This window comes from Ranitomeya variabilis, chromosome 2 (genome assembly GCF_051348905.1).
Source record: "Ranitomeya variabilis isolate aRanVar5 chromosome 2, aRanVar5.hap1, whole genome shotgun sequence".
Classification (NCBI taxonomy): domain Eukaryota; kingdom Metazoa; phylum Chordata; class Amphibia; order Anura; family Dendrobatidae; genus Ranitomeya; species Ranitomeya variabilis.
This window is the reverse complement of record NC_135233.1, coordinates 697,272,506-697,289,923: the sequence shown is the minus strand read 5'-3', so window position 1 is coordinate 697,289,923 and position 17,418 is coordinate 697,272,506. Positions and strand designations below refer to the sequence as shown.

Sequence of the window (17,418 nt, the reverse complement as noted above, 5' to 3'; positions counted from 1 at the left end):
ACAGTGTTATCTTCCAGAAAATAAATTAACTCAGATTCAGCATCAGGTTCTAAAAGCAGTTAATACACCCTCTATGACCCTGCGGCAAGCTATGTCCCTGTTGGGGTCCCTCACATCGTGCATTCCAGCAGTAAGGTGGGCACACTTTCACACTAGATCCCTCCAAAAAGAGATTTTGGTTAAGGATAAGATCTTGAGGGGTGTATTAGAAGAAAAAATAACGCTTGAACCAGCGACTCTCAAATCCCTAAATTGGTGGCTGAATAGGGATAATTTGTCAGCAGGCGTTCCCTGGATGATAGATGTGTCCCGGGTTGTGACTACGGATGCCAGCTCCTCAGGTTGGGGGGCTCACATGAATGACATTGTAGTGCAAGGCCAATGGGAACCATACTCAACATCCTCTTCCAATCAGAGAGAATTATTAGCAATCGAGTTGTCGGTTAAAAACCTCATCATGTATCTACAGGGCCACCACGTCAGGATCCTCTCAGACAACCGGGTGGCAGTCTCCTATATAAATCATCAAGGAGGGACACGCTCCGAGGCTCTGATGCAGATCACAGATCGTCTCCTCCGGGTGGCAGAAGAGAATTTACAATCTTTGACTGCTCTGCACATCACAGGAAAAGACAACATACAAGCGGACTTTCTCAGCCGCAATGTCCTAAAGCAAGGAGAATGGTCTCTAAATGGAGACATCTTCAGACAGATTGTCCGTTTGTGGGGTCAACCGGTGGTGGACCTATTCGCCACAAGGGAGAACAAAAAAGTAAAAAACTTTTGTTCCTTAAATCCCAGGGAAAATCCACTGGCAGTGGACGCATTCCTCATAAAATGGGATTTTTCTCTGGCCTACGCCTTCCCGCCACTGAACCTACTACCTCTAGTGGTGAGGAAGGTCAGAGAAGATCGGGCGAGACTCATTCTGATTGCTCCCTTTTGGCCCAGGAGAACCTGGTTTTCATGGCTCAGGACGATGTCAGTGGGCGATCCCTGGGTACTCCCAGACATCCCAAATTTGCTTTCCCAGGGGCCGATACTCCATCCACAAGTAAAGGGACTTCATTTGACGGCTTGGAGTTTGAGCGGTCATTGTTAGAAAATAAAGGCTTCTCTCCTAAATTAGTCGATACCCTTTTAAGAAGTAGAAAGCCGATAACAACAAGAATCTACTCCAGAACCTGGAGAAAGTTCTTAACTTCCTCAAAATTTAATATTAATGATGGTGTACCAATACGTCAAATATTGGAATTTTTGCAAAGAGGGTTAGAGTTAAAACTCTCCACAAGCACATTAAGGGTACAAGTTTCAGCGCTTGGAGCCCTGTTCTCATGTAACATTGCGGGTAACTACTGGGTGTCGAGGTTCATTAAGGCGGTCGGTAGAATTAGACCACTGTATAGAAACAAAATGGTACCATGGGATTTAAATCTGGTCCTTTCTTCTTTGACAAAGCCCCCTTTTGAGCCGTTGAATGAAGCCTCAGTCAGGATGTTGTCTCTTAAAACAGCTTTCCTAATAGCTATAACATCAGCTCGCAGAATAGGAGACATCCAGGCGCTCTCTAGAAATCCCCCGTATACAGAATTTCTTCAGGATAGAGTTATCCTTAGACCGGACCCAGCCTACCTACCAAAAGTAGTATCCCAGTTTCACAGATCGCAGGAGATAGTTTTACCTTCGTTTATCCCTAATCCTGCTAACCCTAAAGAAAGTGAGCTCCATACCTTAGATGTCAGGAGATGCCTTCTTCAATATATCTCGGTCACTAATGATTGGAAGAAGGATAATGCACTATTCCTGTCCTACCAAGGTCCAAGGAAAGGGGCTAGAGCATCTAAATACATATTAGCGAAATGGATTAGGGAGGCTATCTCTCTTGCTTACACGACAGGTGGGGGTCCAGCTCCGCAGAATCTGAGGGCACATTCCACCCGAGCCATGGCGTCATCCTGGGCAGAGAGGTCTGGAGTGTCGGTCGACCAGATATGTAAGGCGGCCACATGGTCATCCCCTTCTACCTTCTTTAAGCACTATAGGTTAGACTTGGGGTTCTCCTCAGATCTCTCCTTCGGGTTAAGGGTGCTACAGGCTGTGGTCCCTCCCTAAAAATGGCTTACATCTCTGTAAATCTCTCGTGGTGCTGTCATGGGAGTCCGAATAAAGCATTAAGCTACTTACGGGTAGCGGCATTTTTCGGAGGCCCATGACAGCACCCTTAGTTCCCTCCCTTTTCACGTGGGGTTGCACAACCTGGGTTTATAATCAACCAAATAATTTAAAGAAGGAATGTTATCTTCTCACGTGTATTACTTTATTAAAAGTCATTGTGTTTAATTGTATGCAATTTTGTGTTTGCTTGTCATTAACTGCGGTTAGTCCTCTCAGGCTCTGTAATCCAACTGATGCATGGGAGAGGTGCCGCCCTTTTGTATCTGTGGGTTTCCTGTTCCTAAAGGGGCGGATCCCCTCTCTCGTGGTGCTGTCATGGGCCTCCGAAAAATGCCGCTACCCGTAAGTAGCTTAATGCTTTCATGAGACATGACGGCACCCTTATATTCCCACCCTTTTGATCACGTCATTAGTTGGGTGCATTATTAGCATTATTTGTATTATACACTCCCTGGGGTATCGGTGAATAGAACCGTATAGGATGTATTATTTATGTGTACACTAACCAGCGGAGTTCCTCTCGTACTCTGTAAAACAACTGATGTGGAGAGAGGAGCCGCCCCTTTTATCTTGAAGGTTTCCTGTCCTTGATGTGCGGATCCCCTCTCTCGTGGTGCCGTCATGTCAAATGAAAAAACACATTACCAGGTATGTAATACCCGTGTTTCCCACATGTCTACTTTCCATCAGCACAATTTTTGAAACATAATTTTTTTTTTGTTAGGAAGTTATAAGGGTTAAAAGTTGACCAGCGATTTCTCATTTTTCCCAACTAAATTTGTAAAAACATTTTTTTTAGGCACCACCTCATTTTAAGTGACGTTGAGAGGGTCAGTATGACACAAAATACCCCAAATTGACACCATTCTAAAGACTGCACCCCAAACCCACATTCAAGAAGTTTATTAACCCTTCAGATGCTTCACAGGAACTGAACAACGTGGAAGGAAAAAAATGAACATTTATTTGTTAGGCAAAGGGCTTGATGTAATTTTTCTTTTGTACATTCACTTTGCATTTTGTAAAATGGTAAAAATAAACTATTAACACTTCTATTTTTTGTATTTCTGCACCTTTCTAAAACTTTTGCACAGTACTGTATGGAACTGCAGAGCCACTCGCATACAACCACTGGTCTCCACAGTGCTAGGTAAAAAAAAAACGTATACGCTGCGTGAGGCCCAAGAGATAAAAAAGATTAACATAGCATATATAATGGGTCCACAGGGCAAAAATGCAACTCATTTTAGCTGGTATAGATGTAAGAAAAATAAATGACTGTCTACAATGGCCCTATTAATAGGCAGTTCTGGAAAATGTAGGAATTGCTGGCCATTTTCTAGGTCACATACACTATAAGAACTAAAATATGATGCTTGGAAAAGAAAATGGAGCAACCATCATACTTCCACTAGAGGGCAGCCTTGCATAGGATTACAAAGGTTTGCAGTCACTCTATGCTGTAGGCTACATAAAGTGCAGTGTGAGAAGGTCATAATGTGTATATTACTATTACTGCCCTCTTCACCATAAATAAAATCTGAGATTTCTAGAGAAAGATTGTAATCAGGGCCAATATTTGCACTAATTTACTCCAGTAATTTATGTGATTCTAATGCCATATGCATTCTTTTTTTGTGTGTTTTGCACTTCCTTCGGTCTGTGCATATTTTCTTATATAATAAATCGAAATTTAAAGAAGTTGTCAGCGACTATTAGTTTTTAGGCCTATAATTAGAAAAAGAAAAAATAAATAGGCAAGTTTGCTAACCGAGGTGTCTACCTGCCTCTTGTACCCAATGCTGGCCCAGAGTGGTCGACTGCTCCTGCTGGCGATTCAGCTGCCGATGATACGTCAGCTGAGCGGCATTTCTTCTGATCTACTCTGTCAGCGGGACGTTATTGCTGATGTCATGCTGATTGACAGCCAACTACCCGCAGGTAAGCAGCAGGGAGCTGGCTGTCAGTCAACATGAAGTCAGTAGTCATGCCCTGTCAACAGAGCAGAGCGGAAGAGAAGCCTGTGGATGTGATATCATCAGAAACCGCTGAATCGCCGGCAGGAGCGGTCTGTCCCGGCAGAGAGCGGCAGCGGGCACAACAGGCAGGTCGGTGGCAACTACCTACCTGTTCTTAGACCCGTTGAAAAAGAAGTAAATAGCAATAAATATATATCTACATCATCTAAGGTGTATTTCTTAAGCCAACAAAATATCAGCCTTGTTGCTTGTAATTTTGGTAACTTAATTTTGATGCGTTCAGCCTCTTCACATTAACACTTCTAGGTCTGTGTGCTTGAAAGAAGGAGTAAGCTTGGGAAGTTTATAACTCGCCTGCCAGTCTTTCAAGTGCTGTTCTCATCAGCTCATTATGTCGTTGTATTGCCTTCCATAACCAGTTCTTGGAAACCTATCAGTCAGCACTTTTGTTGTTGCGTGTTAATCACCTACACCGTGTATATGGGTGGGCTTCTACTTTCTTTTTCACCGTCAAATTGAAGGATAGAATTTGAAATAATAGTAATTTAGGCCTCAAAACGGTCTGCGGCCTGATAGGTTAGCTTTTTATTTTTTTAAACACCTTTGGTAAAATGAAAGCTGTGCTGTGATTGGTTGTTACGGACAGTTTTGCTTTTTGTCATATGTAATAAATGTGCCGCAATGTGTCGTGTATGTAAATTGACTATTTGTGTATTGAAATATTGTGCCCTTGTTTCTGAGCTGTTTTCCACTTTGATCTCTGGGAGACCCTGCAGTCAGACCCCCAGAAACTATTCATTACTTATCCTGTGGTTATATATTTAGTGGGACAACCCCATTAACCATTTGTCTTGGATTGCATCACAAAGGTTATGGTTGTTTGGTTACGTATATGCATCACAAGCAATCTGCGTCACGTTCGTCCTGTACGGACAGCTAAATAAGGAAAAGATGGTCGGCAGAAATACATCTCGGGTTGCAGTACTGGGTTACATAGGGTTCACATATTTATGACGTTTTTATACAGTTTTGCGCTCTTCAAGTTGCAGTTCGCTTTATGTGGTTTTTCACGTAGCCTCCCATATTGTTTAATAAACAAAACTCAATTTCTGATCCAATCGATCCATATAGCCATTTTATTATGGAAGCCAAAACCTATTAAATTATTAAGGAGTTGAAATATCAACTTACATTAAAAAGAAACAAAAAAAGTGTTATTTCTCAACTTGAAATATGTCAAGCGTTGTAGCACTAAGTTTGTACTTGAATCACATGATCCTCCGGGGGTTGCACTTTGTTCAGGAGCACACAGCATTAGTGATGGGCGAACCCCTGGATGTTCGGATTCGGCTGAATAGTTAAAAGTTTGGTTCAGGTGCATGATAGCGTGGCAAATGCTGCCTCTGATCAGCGGTAAGATTATTACCGCCATTATTACCGCTCCTAGCCCGCAGCTGTATCCAAAGGTGAAAAGTTTACTCCCGGTCGCAGATGGCGTTTTATGGGACTACTACTCCTATGAGCCTACGCCTGCTGATGCTAATGACAGCGGGAGCAGGCAGTGGCTGATGTGAGTATTCATTAGCCGCCGCCTGTGCTATAAATAAATAAAAAATGGCTTGGGTTCCCCTGTAGTTTTGATAACCAACCAGGCAAAACTGACAGCTGCGGGCTGCAACCCTCATCTGTCAGCAAAGCTGGTTATCAAGCATAGAGGGGTCCCTGCTATTTTTTTTTTTTTTAATTATTTAAATAAATAATTTAAAAAAACAGCTTGGGGTGCTCCCCATTTTTGACAACCAGCCTAGCTAAAGCAAACAGGTGGGAGCTCTTATTTTCAGGCTGGTAAGGGGTCATGGATACTGGCCCTCTCCAGCCTAAAATAGCAGCCCGCAGTCGCCCAGAAAAGGTGTATCTATTAGATGCGCCAATTCTGGCGCTTTGCCTGTTCCTTCCCACTTGCCCTGTGGCGGTGGCAAATGGGTTAATAGTTGTGGAGTTGATGTTACCTATTGTCCTGTGTTAGTAGAGTCTATAAGACGCCTCCTATCCATTACTAATTCTATTGTTGTATTGTAAATAAACACACAGACAGAAGAAAGTTCTTTATTTGAAATTAAATAAGCACTCTGTTTTTATTTAAAAATAATAAACAGTTTAGGCTGTTTGCACACGTTACAGATTTTTTGCTATAAAAATGCGAAAAAAACGCATACATTATGCATCCCATCATTTAGAATGCATTCCGCAATTTTTGTGCACATGATGCGTTTTTTCAGCAAAAAAAACGCATTGCGGTAAAAAACGCAGCATGTTCATTAATTTTGCGGATTTCCCACTATATTATTGCATTTGGAACCTCTAGAAAAATCCGCAAAAAAACGCACCAAAAAGTGGTAAAAACGCGCAAAAAACACATGCGGATTTCTTGCAGAAAATGTCCTGTTTTGCTCAGGAAATTTCTGCAAGAAATCCTGAACATGTGCACATAGCCTTATACTCACCTTCGTTTAGGGGTTACAGGATATAACAATGTCGAGAGACTCGGCGCTAACATTCCTGAAATGGCGGCAGTTCAGGGCTGTGTATTTGGAGTCCTAAAATATATAATGAATTGGGTACAGTAGTACAATGCAGAATGAGCTGTAAATCTATTCATAATAATTTGGGAAAGTTATGAAATGTCCTATAAATGTCTGTTCTGTTCCTGATCTAAGTTTTTAGCTGAGATGAATCTGTGGTGCACTTTATGCACATGCTCAGTAGTGACCAGTGCTGTGGAGTCTGGGAAATTGAGGAGTCGGAGGTTTGGCTTACCAGTGTCACAGCCCTGGGCCATACGGCATGCGAGACTAGAGTATTTTTATTTTATAAGGCGGACTACTTTATTTATAGATGTTCTCCAGGCAGTTGACTGTTGAATATGGTATTCTATAAGCTCAGTTACACCTATTGGTTGCACCCTGTTGACAAGTTAATGATTAAACCAGCGTGTAAATGACTGTGGCCTGATTCCTCCGACAGGGGGACTTTTGATACCATGTGCCCACTTTGGGGCTTACGTGTGTGGCACTGAGATTGATTACAACACAGTCCATGGACGGGGTGAGTAAACTTTCTATTTTACATGCTTGTCATCATATTTCCGCTGATGTCATTGGACGTGTATATCTGTATGTCACGCCGCGCTGTATTTCTGAAGAATGCAGTGAGCGCTGATTATTTCCGTAACTTGCCACGTCTAACCGTTTGTAAGGAATCTGTGCTCCTCGGTCTTAATAGTCTCCAAATATGAAGCTAGGAGAAACTCTTGGGTTTATGATTCCTTATGGGGCCAACAGTTAAATAATCACTTACTGTTTGCATGGAGAAACTTCTATCCTGGGCGATTTTCAGTCCGAGTGCACAATAATTATTGCCAGAACCGCAGAGCTGTTTGCTGGAAACATTTATTACATTACGGCTTTGAAGAGCTGGGCGAATGTTTCATGCTAGACTAGTATTAACAGAACCTAGCTAATTTGGCCCAGCGGGTCCTGGAGCGCAGGTTGTTCCATGGGAGGCCTGGAGCTGCTGAGCACATTGCCTCTGATGCTGTGATTCCGGGACGTGGAGCGCTGTCCTTCACTATCTTTGTGCTATATCTTCATCTTTGCCGCAATTATGTCAAAAAATTTGTCTTCCAATCTGGAAACCATCAACAAGCTGTCTTGTACTGATCTTCTGTTATTGATTTTTCCTCATTGAAACCATAATACTTGCAGATTTAGTTATTTCCAAAGACTACACGATACAGGTATTTAAAGGGTGGTCAGTGTTCAGGACAAATTGGACCCCTGGTAGTGCTCCCTAGAGATCTTCCTTGACAAGGATGTAGTGGTGACTTTCTATGTACCACACTTGACCGCTGCAGCTAGTCGCTGGCCTTTGCAATCTCGAGCCATCCCGCCGTGCTGAAGCTAGTGATTGGCTGGAGTAGTGGCAAGGCAACTACTAATGCTTAGTTTACTGCTTAAAAGCATTATCTACCCATTTGGCTAGAAGACAGTTGATTCCTTTGTGTGTTACTAAAAACAGGTAGTTATCATTTCTTGGCATTGGTATAAAAGTCACATTAGAATCCGCCAAAATTAACTGGTCTGATGGTTTCTAGATGGCGGAAGATCTATTTTGACTCATAGTATTAAAGCCCTGTTTTTGCTACCCCATCTGAGAGCAACATAGTGTAGGGGCGAATACCCTATCACTTACTGGTCTGCATATGGTAGCTTTAATAAAATCACTGATTTCGCTGCTGCAGACCTAACAGGTCTCTCAGTGTTGAGCTGTGTATAACCCCACTTATTGGCAGCTTTCTGTGTACACTCTGCATAGGCAGAAAGCTTCCAGTCAGTGGTTAGACTACATGGCAGCAGGTTTACTAGTCCTCTAGTGATGACCTCCTTCTAATATAATTGTGATTTTAAAAAAATTGCTCTAAGCAGCCCAGTAAGTGACACATCACTGGGATCAGGGTCTCAGCCTCTACATTATGCTGCTCTCAGATTGTGGCAAAAATCCTATGACAGATCCCTTTTAAGTAATGTGCAAATAAAAAAATCACAGTAGGTAAAGTACGTTACAAAGATGCTATATTTCACATTTGTTGATGATATAGCCATTGATACTTGAAATGGAGCTCAACTTTTTACAATGTGTGTTTTAGACGATCACTATCTTACCATCTTGCAGGTAAAGCAACAAGAAGGAATCAGAAGTGGAGAGGGCCCGATGAAAATATAAGGGCCAACTTACGCCAGTACGGGTTAGAGAAGCACTACCTCGATGTTCTTGTGTCGGATGCATCCAAACCCATCTGGAGAAAAGGGCCATTGTTTGATGCCATCATTACAGACCGTAAGTTACCAAGATAAGGACAGATATTGTGGTGGAATTGGTGGCTGTGCAGGCTGGCCATTCACATGTCTCCACATCCCTTTGGTTTTTGCTCTTGAATGGAAAATTCTCTACATTTTTTATTTTGGGTGATGATCTAGAAAATCAATGAAGTTGCATATAATAACATACAGATGATTTCATGAAGACCTGTACCAGGACTCTTAAAGGGGTTGTCTGAAAGTAGCAGTGAATTTCATTCCATGGCTTCTTTAAGACCCGTGATTTTCTCATGAATTGGGGCTTATATGTCTAACTTTTTAATTCCTTAATCCAACCACTGTTCTAATCTTAAAAATTCCCTACCATTCCTTCTCTGCTTTCCCTTCCAGTCTGTGTTGTTTTTTTTTTTTCTTTAGATGTTTTAGTCTCCCACCATGCACTGGGTATTCTCAAAAAAATCGTCATCGAGGGACTGGGACTGCTGTCACTGTTTGTTAGGCAATCCCTGCATGTATTGCGCCTGTCGAACACTGCGAGACATGAAGGTGCGCAGACTCGAACGTATTATCCGAGCACGCCGAAGTCACTCTGTTAGCACCCGAGCATGCTCGGATAACATGGACGTTCAGTCATCACTATTAAAGAGTCCAAAATCCTGCAGACAGGTCCTCTTTAAGGAAAAAGTACATGGGTACATCAGCACTTAAAATATTAAGTAGCCTGTTTGCTAAATTTAAAGAATTATTATCCCTGAGCAATGATAAAAAGCGAATGAGCTCTAAGGCTACGTTCACATTTGCGTTGTGCGCCGCAGCGTCGGCGACGCAACGCACAACGCAAACAAAACCGCAACAAAACGCACACTAAAACACTGCGTTTTGCGACGCATGCGTCCTTTTTGGCCGAAAGTTGGACGCAAAAAAATGCAACTTGTTGCGTTCTCTGCGCCCAACGCTTGCGGCCATGCGTCGCAAAACGCAGCACAACGCATGTCCATGCGCCCCCATGTTAAATATAGGGACGCATGACACATGCGGCAACGCTGCGGCACCGAACGCTAATGTGAACGTAGACTTACCAGGCCCTTCTAGCAGCATCATGTCTCACCCAGAGAACAAAGGATCAAGCACAATGAAATCCAGCAGATCTGCTTCTTCTTCTCCCTGACTCTTAGTGTGCGGGAAAATCAGGACACGCCAAATACATTAAATATTGAAAATTGGAATATTTGGCGATCATTAATCTAGCTTGTATGGCCACGATTATTATGGTGGTTGCTCATCCCTCAGTCTTTTACCATAGTGTGTTGGGGCTGATGTCTTGGCTGACCGTAGAAGAGAAGCATCCAACACTGTGTTCCACTCCAGCTGTCCAGATACGTTTCCTGCACACCGTCTATGGGCCAAACTTTGTTTTTAGTGTCTGATGTATTTTTTTGATGGAATCACATATTAAATGGTGCAAGTGGGAGATATAATAGAGATAAGTCTGCATAGCAGCTGGAGCTGTGTTTGATATCAGACTTCTGGTCTGGGAGGAGGCTGTATTTTGGCACATCCATGACTTAGGCTTCACATGCTCACACAAAATCAAAAGCATTACATGCATTCCAATAATGGAAGAAAAGGAAATCAAAGAGACAGGTTTCGCCAGAAATCAAGGTTTTGCAAATGAGCGGTTTCCGTATTATTGGCTCTGTGTGTGACCCTAATCCATTTTCCATCTTCAGCCCCTTATGGCATTCGGGAGTCAACTAGGAAGACCGGCTCACAGAAAGAAATCCTAAAGACAGACCAATTGTGAGTTTCCCCTTAGTATACCTGTCTGTGGTCACTTACTGTGTTAGTGTGGTGGACAATTATAGTGTGTGATGTAGGGAAGAGAAACAAGTGTCTTAAAAATGGATGTGTGCGTTTATAACTCAGTAGGGTGCTATAGGATTCTAAGGGTTGTGTGCCCCAGAGAGCTCTACATCAGCCAAAATCCTAAAAATGACATTTATTATTATTATTTAATTATATAGTACCATTAATTCCATGGTGCTGTACATGAGAAAGGGGTTACGTACAGAGTTATAGATATCGTTTACAGTAAACATATTTACAATGACAGACTGGTACAGAGGGGAGAGGACCCTGTCTATCTTGCGGACTTACATTCTACGAGATAATGGGGAAGAGGCAGAAGATCGGGGGTGCGGCAGCTCTGGTCGTTGGTGAGGCAGCAACTCGGGTGGTTGGTGAGGCGGCAGAATGGTTATTGCAGGCTGTAGGCTTTCCTGAAGAGATTGGATTTTAGGTTACGTCTGAAGGATCCGAGGGTGGTGGATAATCGGACGTGTTGAGGCGTGGAATTCCAGAGGATGGGGGATATTCGGGAGAAATCTTGGACGCGGTTGTGTGAGGAACGAATAAGTGTGGAGGAGAATAGGAGGTCTTGGGAGGATCGAAGATTTTGTGAGGGAAGATATTGGGAGATTAGTTCAAAAATATAGGGAGGGGACAGGTTATGGATGGCTTTGTAGGTCAGTGTTAGTAGTTTGAACTGGATTCGTTAGGGAATTGGGAGCCAGTGGAGGGATTTGCAGAGGGGACAAATAGTGGAGGAGAGAGGTGGATTAGCCGGGCAGCAGAGTTGAGTACAGACTGGAGTGGTGCAAGAGAGTTAGCAGGGAGGCCACAGAGGAGGGTGTTGCAGAAATTAAGGCGGGAGATGATGAGGGCATGCACAAGAGTTTTAATAGATTGTGGGCTGAGGAAGGGATGGATTATGGCAATATTTTTGAGTTGGAGGTGGCAAGAGTTTGGACATGCAGTTTGAAGGACAGGGCAGAGTTGAGAGTTACCCCGAGGCAGCGGATTTCAGGTGCGGGAGAGAGCATGATGCCGTTTACCATAATAGATAGATCAGGTAGGGGAGATACGCGAGATGGGGGAAAGATGATGAGTTCGGTTTTGTCTACATTGAGTTTTCGGAAGCGAGAGTTGAAGGAGGAGGATATGGCTGAAGAGGTGACATCTGGGCCAGAGAGGTAGATCTGAGTGTCGTCCGCATACAGGTGGTACTGGAAGCCATGGGACTTTGAGTTGTCCTAGGCCAAGGGTATAGATCAGTGTTTCTCAACTCCAGTCCTCAAGACCCACCAACAGGTCATGTTTTCAGGATTTCCTTAGTATTGCACAGGTGATGGAATTTATGCTTGAGCAGGTGATGAAATTATCACGTGTGCAATGCTAATATCCTGAAAACTTGACCAGTTGGTGGGTCTTGAGGACTAGAATTGAGAAACACTGGTATACATGGAAAAAAAGTAGGGGCCCTAGGACAGAGCCTTGAGGGACTCCATCAGAGAGCGGGCGGGGTGAGGAGGTAGTGTGGTAGTGGGAACGCTAAATGTGCGGTCGGAAAGGTATGAGGTAATTCAGGACAGGGCAACCCCTTTGATGCCAAGGGAAGAAAGAATCTGTAGCAGTAGGCAGTGGTCGACTGTGTCGAAAGCAGAGGACAGGTCGAGAAGGAGGAGGATGGAGAACTATCTGTTAGCTTTGAGTAAGTCATTAGTAATTTTGGTCAGAGTAGTTTTGGTGGAGTGATGGGGGCGGAAGCCAGATTGGAGGTTGTCAAGGAGAGAGTTAGATGAGATGTGGGAGGAAAGTTGAGCATGGACATGCTGCTCAAGGAGTTTTGAAGCAAACGGGAGCAGTGATATACCCAGGCGATACCTGGGCATAGCAGTTGGGTCAAGGTTAGTTTTTTGAAGATGGGTGTGATGGTGGCATGTTTGAAGGCAGAGGGGTAGGTACCAGAAGATAGCGATAGGTTGAAGAGATGTGTTAGGGCTGGAATGAGCATGTTAGTGAGGTTGGGGAGCAGTTGGGAAGGGATGGGGTCAAGTGCACAGGTGGTGAGGTGTTATTTGGAAAGGAGGCGAGTAAGTTCTCCTTCAGTGATGTTGGAGAGGGAGGTTATTAGGGAAGGGCAGAGGTCTGGTATATGGAGTGGTTGGGCTGGTGGAACAATAAAGGTTTGCCTTGTTAGGTCGATCTTGTTTTTGAAGTAGGTGGCAAAGTCCTCGGAAGAGATGAGGGGAGTTAGAGGTGGCAGTGGTGGGCGGAGGAGAGAGTTAAATGTGCTGAACAGTTGTTTCGTGCTGTAGGATGATGAAGATGCAATGTTTGTGAAATAGGTCCTTTTAGCAGAAGTGAGGGCTAGTTTGAAGGCAAGTGTAGCTTGTTTGAATGCAGTGAATTCATCTGGCAGGCGTGTTTTCTTCCAAATCTGCTAGTCAGAGTTTTTTGGTGAGATTGTTATGCCAGGGATGCTTGTTGATTTGTCGCACTTTTTCATGCATGAGAGGGGCGACTGAGTCCATGGCTGATATGAGGGTGGAGTTATAGAAAGCGGTGGCGCTGTCTGTGTCGTGGAGTGAAGATAATGGAGGACGGGTAGAAGAGAGTCTGAGAGTCTGTGAATGTCAAGGTGTGCAAGGTTTCTGCGAGGATGTGGTAGAGGCTGGACATGGGTGGGGGGTGAGGAGGACAAGAATGAGAAGGTGAGTAGATGGTGGTCAGATGGGGGAAGGAGAGGTTGTGAGATTAGATAAAGAACCGAGGAGGGTGAAGATGAGGTCTAGTGTATGTCCGTCTGCGTGGGTGGCTGTGGAGGACCACTGAGTAAGTCCAAAGGATGAAGTAAGGGCCAGGAGCTTGGAAGCTGCTGGCTGGCGGGTGTCAGTACGGATATTAAAGTCACCCATTATGATGGTGGGGATGTCAGCAGAGAGAAAGTGAAGAAGCCAGGTGGAGAATTGCTCGATGAAGGCAGTGGCTGAGCCCGGTGGTCGGTATACGACAGCCATTTGGAGATTAGAGGGAGAGTAGATACGGACTCTTTCAGGCTTTCTCACTCAGCTTTTATAGACTTGCCTGCCCCCCACAATTACCCAAGCGTGTCTAGGTCTGAATTGATCTATCTCCGACACTGTACCTGCGTAAGCAGGCGTGCTCACCAGGAGAGTGTGAAAGCTTTTTGGGACATTGTAATGGAGACCATATTAGTTGCCACTCCACTTTCAGGGAAAGCAATAAAACAAAGAAAAGTTCCTTAATGTTTTATCAATGTGAGTTTATGTGGTGACCAGTGTAAAGTGAAGGGCATCATTTCGGCTTCCAGATATTTCCAGATTACGGGCCTGTAATAAGCAGGACTTAAACTTGCTCCCCATTAGATGTTTTGGACTTATTGTAGTATGGTACTTTGGATAGGAATATGCTTGGTCTAATATATTTTTTTTTTTCCTTTCAGTCCAGAAAATCATGTTCCCGTCCAGCTAACATATCACTTAAGCGACATCTTTTTGGACTTGTTGAACTTTGCAGCAGAGTTCCTAGTTGTAGGAGGGAGACTGGTCTATTGGCTCCCAGTGTACAGGCCAGAGTAAGTTTTTTTGTTTAATATTGTTATTTTGGCTGATTAATTTACATGCTTACTGATGTAACTTACTGATCGTATACTTGCTTGTAGAATATTTTTCACAGACTAAGCATTTGGTTATTACTTGCTTCCAGATCTGGCATTCATATTTTATAGTATTTATTTCAGGTGTTCAACACTTTGATGATGGCTTCCTGCTATTAGTAGATGGACATAGTCTTGCATCCAGTCTAAGCAATCCTCTGTGAGCTAAACAGCCTGGACTTTATTTTACCTAAAGAAGGATAGGGCATCCATATCAGATAAGTAGTGACGAATGCCCAACAGTTCCAATGATCAGCTGTCAACAGAATAGGAGCTGATGTTCAGTTCTCCTACATATTAAACAGAGCTGTACTGTTCAGCTTAGTTCAATGATTACATTCGGCAGCAGCTGATCGGCGGAGGTGCCAGGTATCAGACCCCCGCCAATCCGATCTTGATGACCTATCCTAAGCATAGGTCATGAATATTTATTGACATTAATATAAAGATACATTTGTGATACTAATACAGTTATATGAAAAAGTTTGGGCACCCCTATTAATCTTAAGCTTAATGTTTTATAAAAATTGTTTTTTTTTTTTGCAACAGCTATTTCTCCTACGCCTCATTGGGGGACACAGGACCATGGGTGTTATGCTGCTGCCACTAGGAGGACACTAAGTAAACACAGAAAGAATAGCTCCTCCCTTGCAGTATACGCCCTCCTGCTGGCTCTCAGTGAGCCAGTTCTTGCTTAGTGTCTGTAGGAGGCACTTGGGTCTGTTTCAGACCCCACCGTTTTTATTTTAATTTTTGATTTTTTGTTCTATTTTTTCCTTTAACGGAGCGAATGGGGGCGACGGATCCTTTCTAGGCTCCGATCTCCCCCGAACCATCAACAGGCAAGTACGTGGAGCGTCCCTCCCGTATCCTTTCCTGCAACGTTGGATGCCAGCCCTGAGCTCATCTTGCGGGCGACGGTTCCTTCGCGTTCCGATCCCCCCCCCCCCTCCATAGCAGGCGACCACATGGAGTAGCCCACCATCTACCTCTCCTGGAGCCAGGTGCATAGCCGGACATATTATGAATGGCGTCCGTGCAGCCCCCTCTGCATCACCACTGATATAGCGGATGACGCATGGCGGCAGAAGCTCTCCACCCCCTCGCTGACTATGGCGATGGTGGATTGAGCCCACCTCGGCCCACCGCATCTACCGTGTGTACACTGCGGGGCCGAGGTGCTTGGGGGGTCTGTTGTGAACTCTGTTTTTGGGCTCCCTCTTGTGGTCACAACTGGTACTGTGTAGTGCTGTCTTTGGGCTCCCTCTGGTGGTTCTTTGTGTCATTCTGCAGGTCTGAGGCTGATCAGCTGTCTCGTTATCTGTTAGCTGGTTTCCTATTTAGTTCACCTGGACTCTCAGTTGTTGCCTGCTGTCAATGTCTTCAGTGCTATTTTGGAGCTCTCCTGCAGTCCTTCGTTATCAGTCTCTTCAAGAGAAGCTAAGTTTTGCTTGATTCATTTTTTGACCATCAGTGGTCATATGTTTCTTGGTTTATTTTTGTTTTCTTGCCCAGCTTGCTAATATGTGATTTCCTTGCTTGCTGGTAGCTCTAGGGGGCTGAGTTTCTCCCCTCACACCGTTAGTTGGTGTGGGGGTTCTTGTATTCTCAGCGTGGATATTTTGCATAGGGTTTTTTACTGACCGCACAGTTCACTATCTGTCTTCTGCTATCTAGTATTAGCGGGCCTCATTTGCTGAATCTGTTTTCATTTCTACGTTTGTGTTTTCCCCTTACCTCACCGTTATTATTTGTTGGGGGCTTCCTATATCTTTGGGGTGATTTCTCTTGAGGCAAGTGAGGTCTTACTTTCCCTCCAGGAGTAGATAGTTTCTCAGGCTGCGTCGAGACGTCCAGGATTTTAGGCACGTTCACCAGCTACCTTTAGTGTATTGGTTAGTATCAGGTTTGCGGTCAGTTCAGTTACCACCTCCCTAGAGCTCGTGTCTATGTTCATTAACTTAGCTAGTCCGTTTTGTGATCCTCAGCCACTAGGATCATAACAGGGGTCCTGGTCGTCCCCGGGGTATGGGAGGTCCGCACCTTAACCCCTTCTCGACCTGTGACACAGCGTATGCGTCATGAAAGTCGGTGCCAATCCGACCTGTGGCGCATATGCTGTGTCACAGAATGATCGGGTCCCTGCAGATCGAGTGAAAGGGTTAACTCCAATTTCACCCGATCTGCAGGGACAGGGGGAGTGGTACTTCAGCCCAGGGGGGGTGGCTTCGCCCCCCCGTGGCTACGATCGCTCTGATTGGCTGTTTCACTTTCAACAGCCAATCAGAGCAGTCTGTAATATTTCACCTATGAAAATTGGTGAAATATTACAATCCAGCCATGGCCGATGCTGCAATAGCATCTGCCATGGCTGGAGACCCCGATTTGCCCCCTCACCGCCACCGATCTCCTCCTCTCCGTCCTGTCATGTCCCATGCTCCCCTCCGTCCTCCTGTCCGCTCACCCGTCCTGCTGTCTGCTCCCCCCGTGCTCCGATCCCCCCCCTGTGCTCCGATCGCACCCCCCATACTTAACGAGCTCCGATGTCCCTCCCGGTGTCCTCGGTCTTCTCCATGGGCGCCGCCATCTTCCACAATGGGGGGCGCATGCGCAGTGCGCCCGCCGAATCTGCCGGCCGGCAGATTCTTTCCAGGTACATTTTGATCGCTGTGATAGGTTCTATCACAGCGATCAAAATAAAAAAAATAGTAAATAACCCCCCCCCTTTATCACCCCCATAGGTAGGAACAATAATAAAATACAGAAATTATATTTATTTTTGTTTTTCCATTAGGGGTAGGGGTAGGGTTAGGGTTGCACTTAGGGTTAGGGTTGCACTTAGGGTTAGGGTTGCAGTTAGGGTTGCACT

The 17,418-nt window shown here is 44.5% G+C and overlaps 1 protein-coding gene across 3 annotated transcripts in view; it reads left to right on the top strand.

The window, feature by feature from the left end:
- The window catches only part of TRMT11 (tRNA methyltransferase 11), a 103,628-nt gene that overhangs the window by 32,474 nt on the left and 53,736 nt on the right, over positions 1-17,418 (top strand). For all 3 annotated transcript variants that reach the window (XM_077289434.1, XM_077289435.1, XM_077289436.1), the window contains 4 exons: positions 7,179-7,259; positions 8,886-9,050; positions 10,762-10,831; positions 14,337-14,468. In XM_077289434.1, the coding sequence (XP_077145549.1) occupies positions 7,179-7,259; positions 8,886-9,050; positions 10,762-10,831; positions 14,337-14,468 (448 nt within the window). The remainder of the gene's footprint in view (positions 1-7,178; positions 7,260-8,885; positions 9,051-10,761; positions 10,832-14,336; positions 14,469-17,418) is intronic.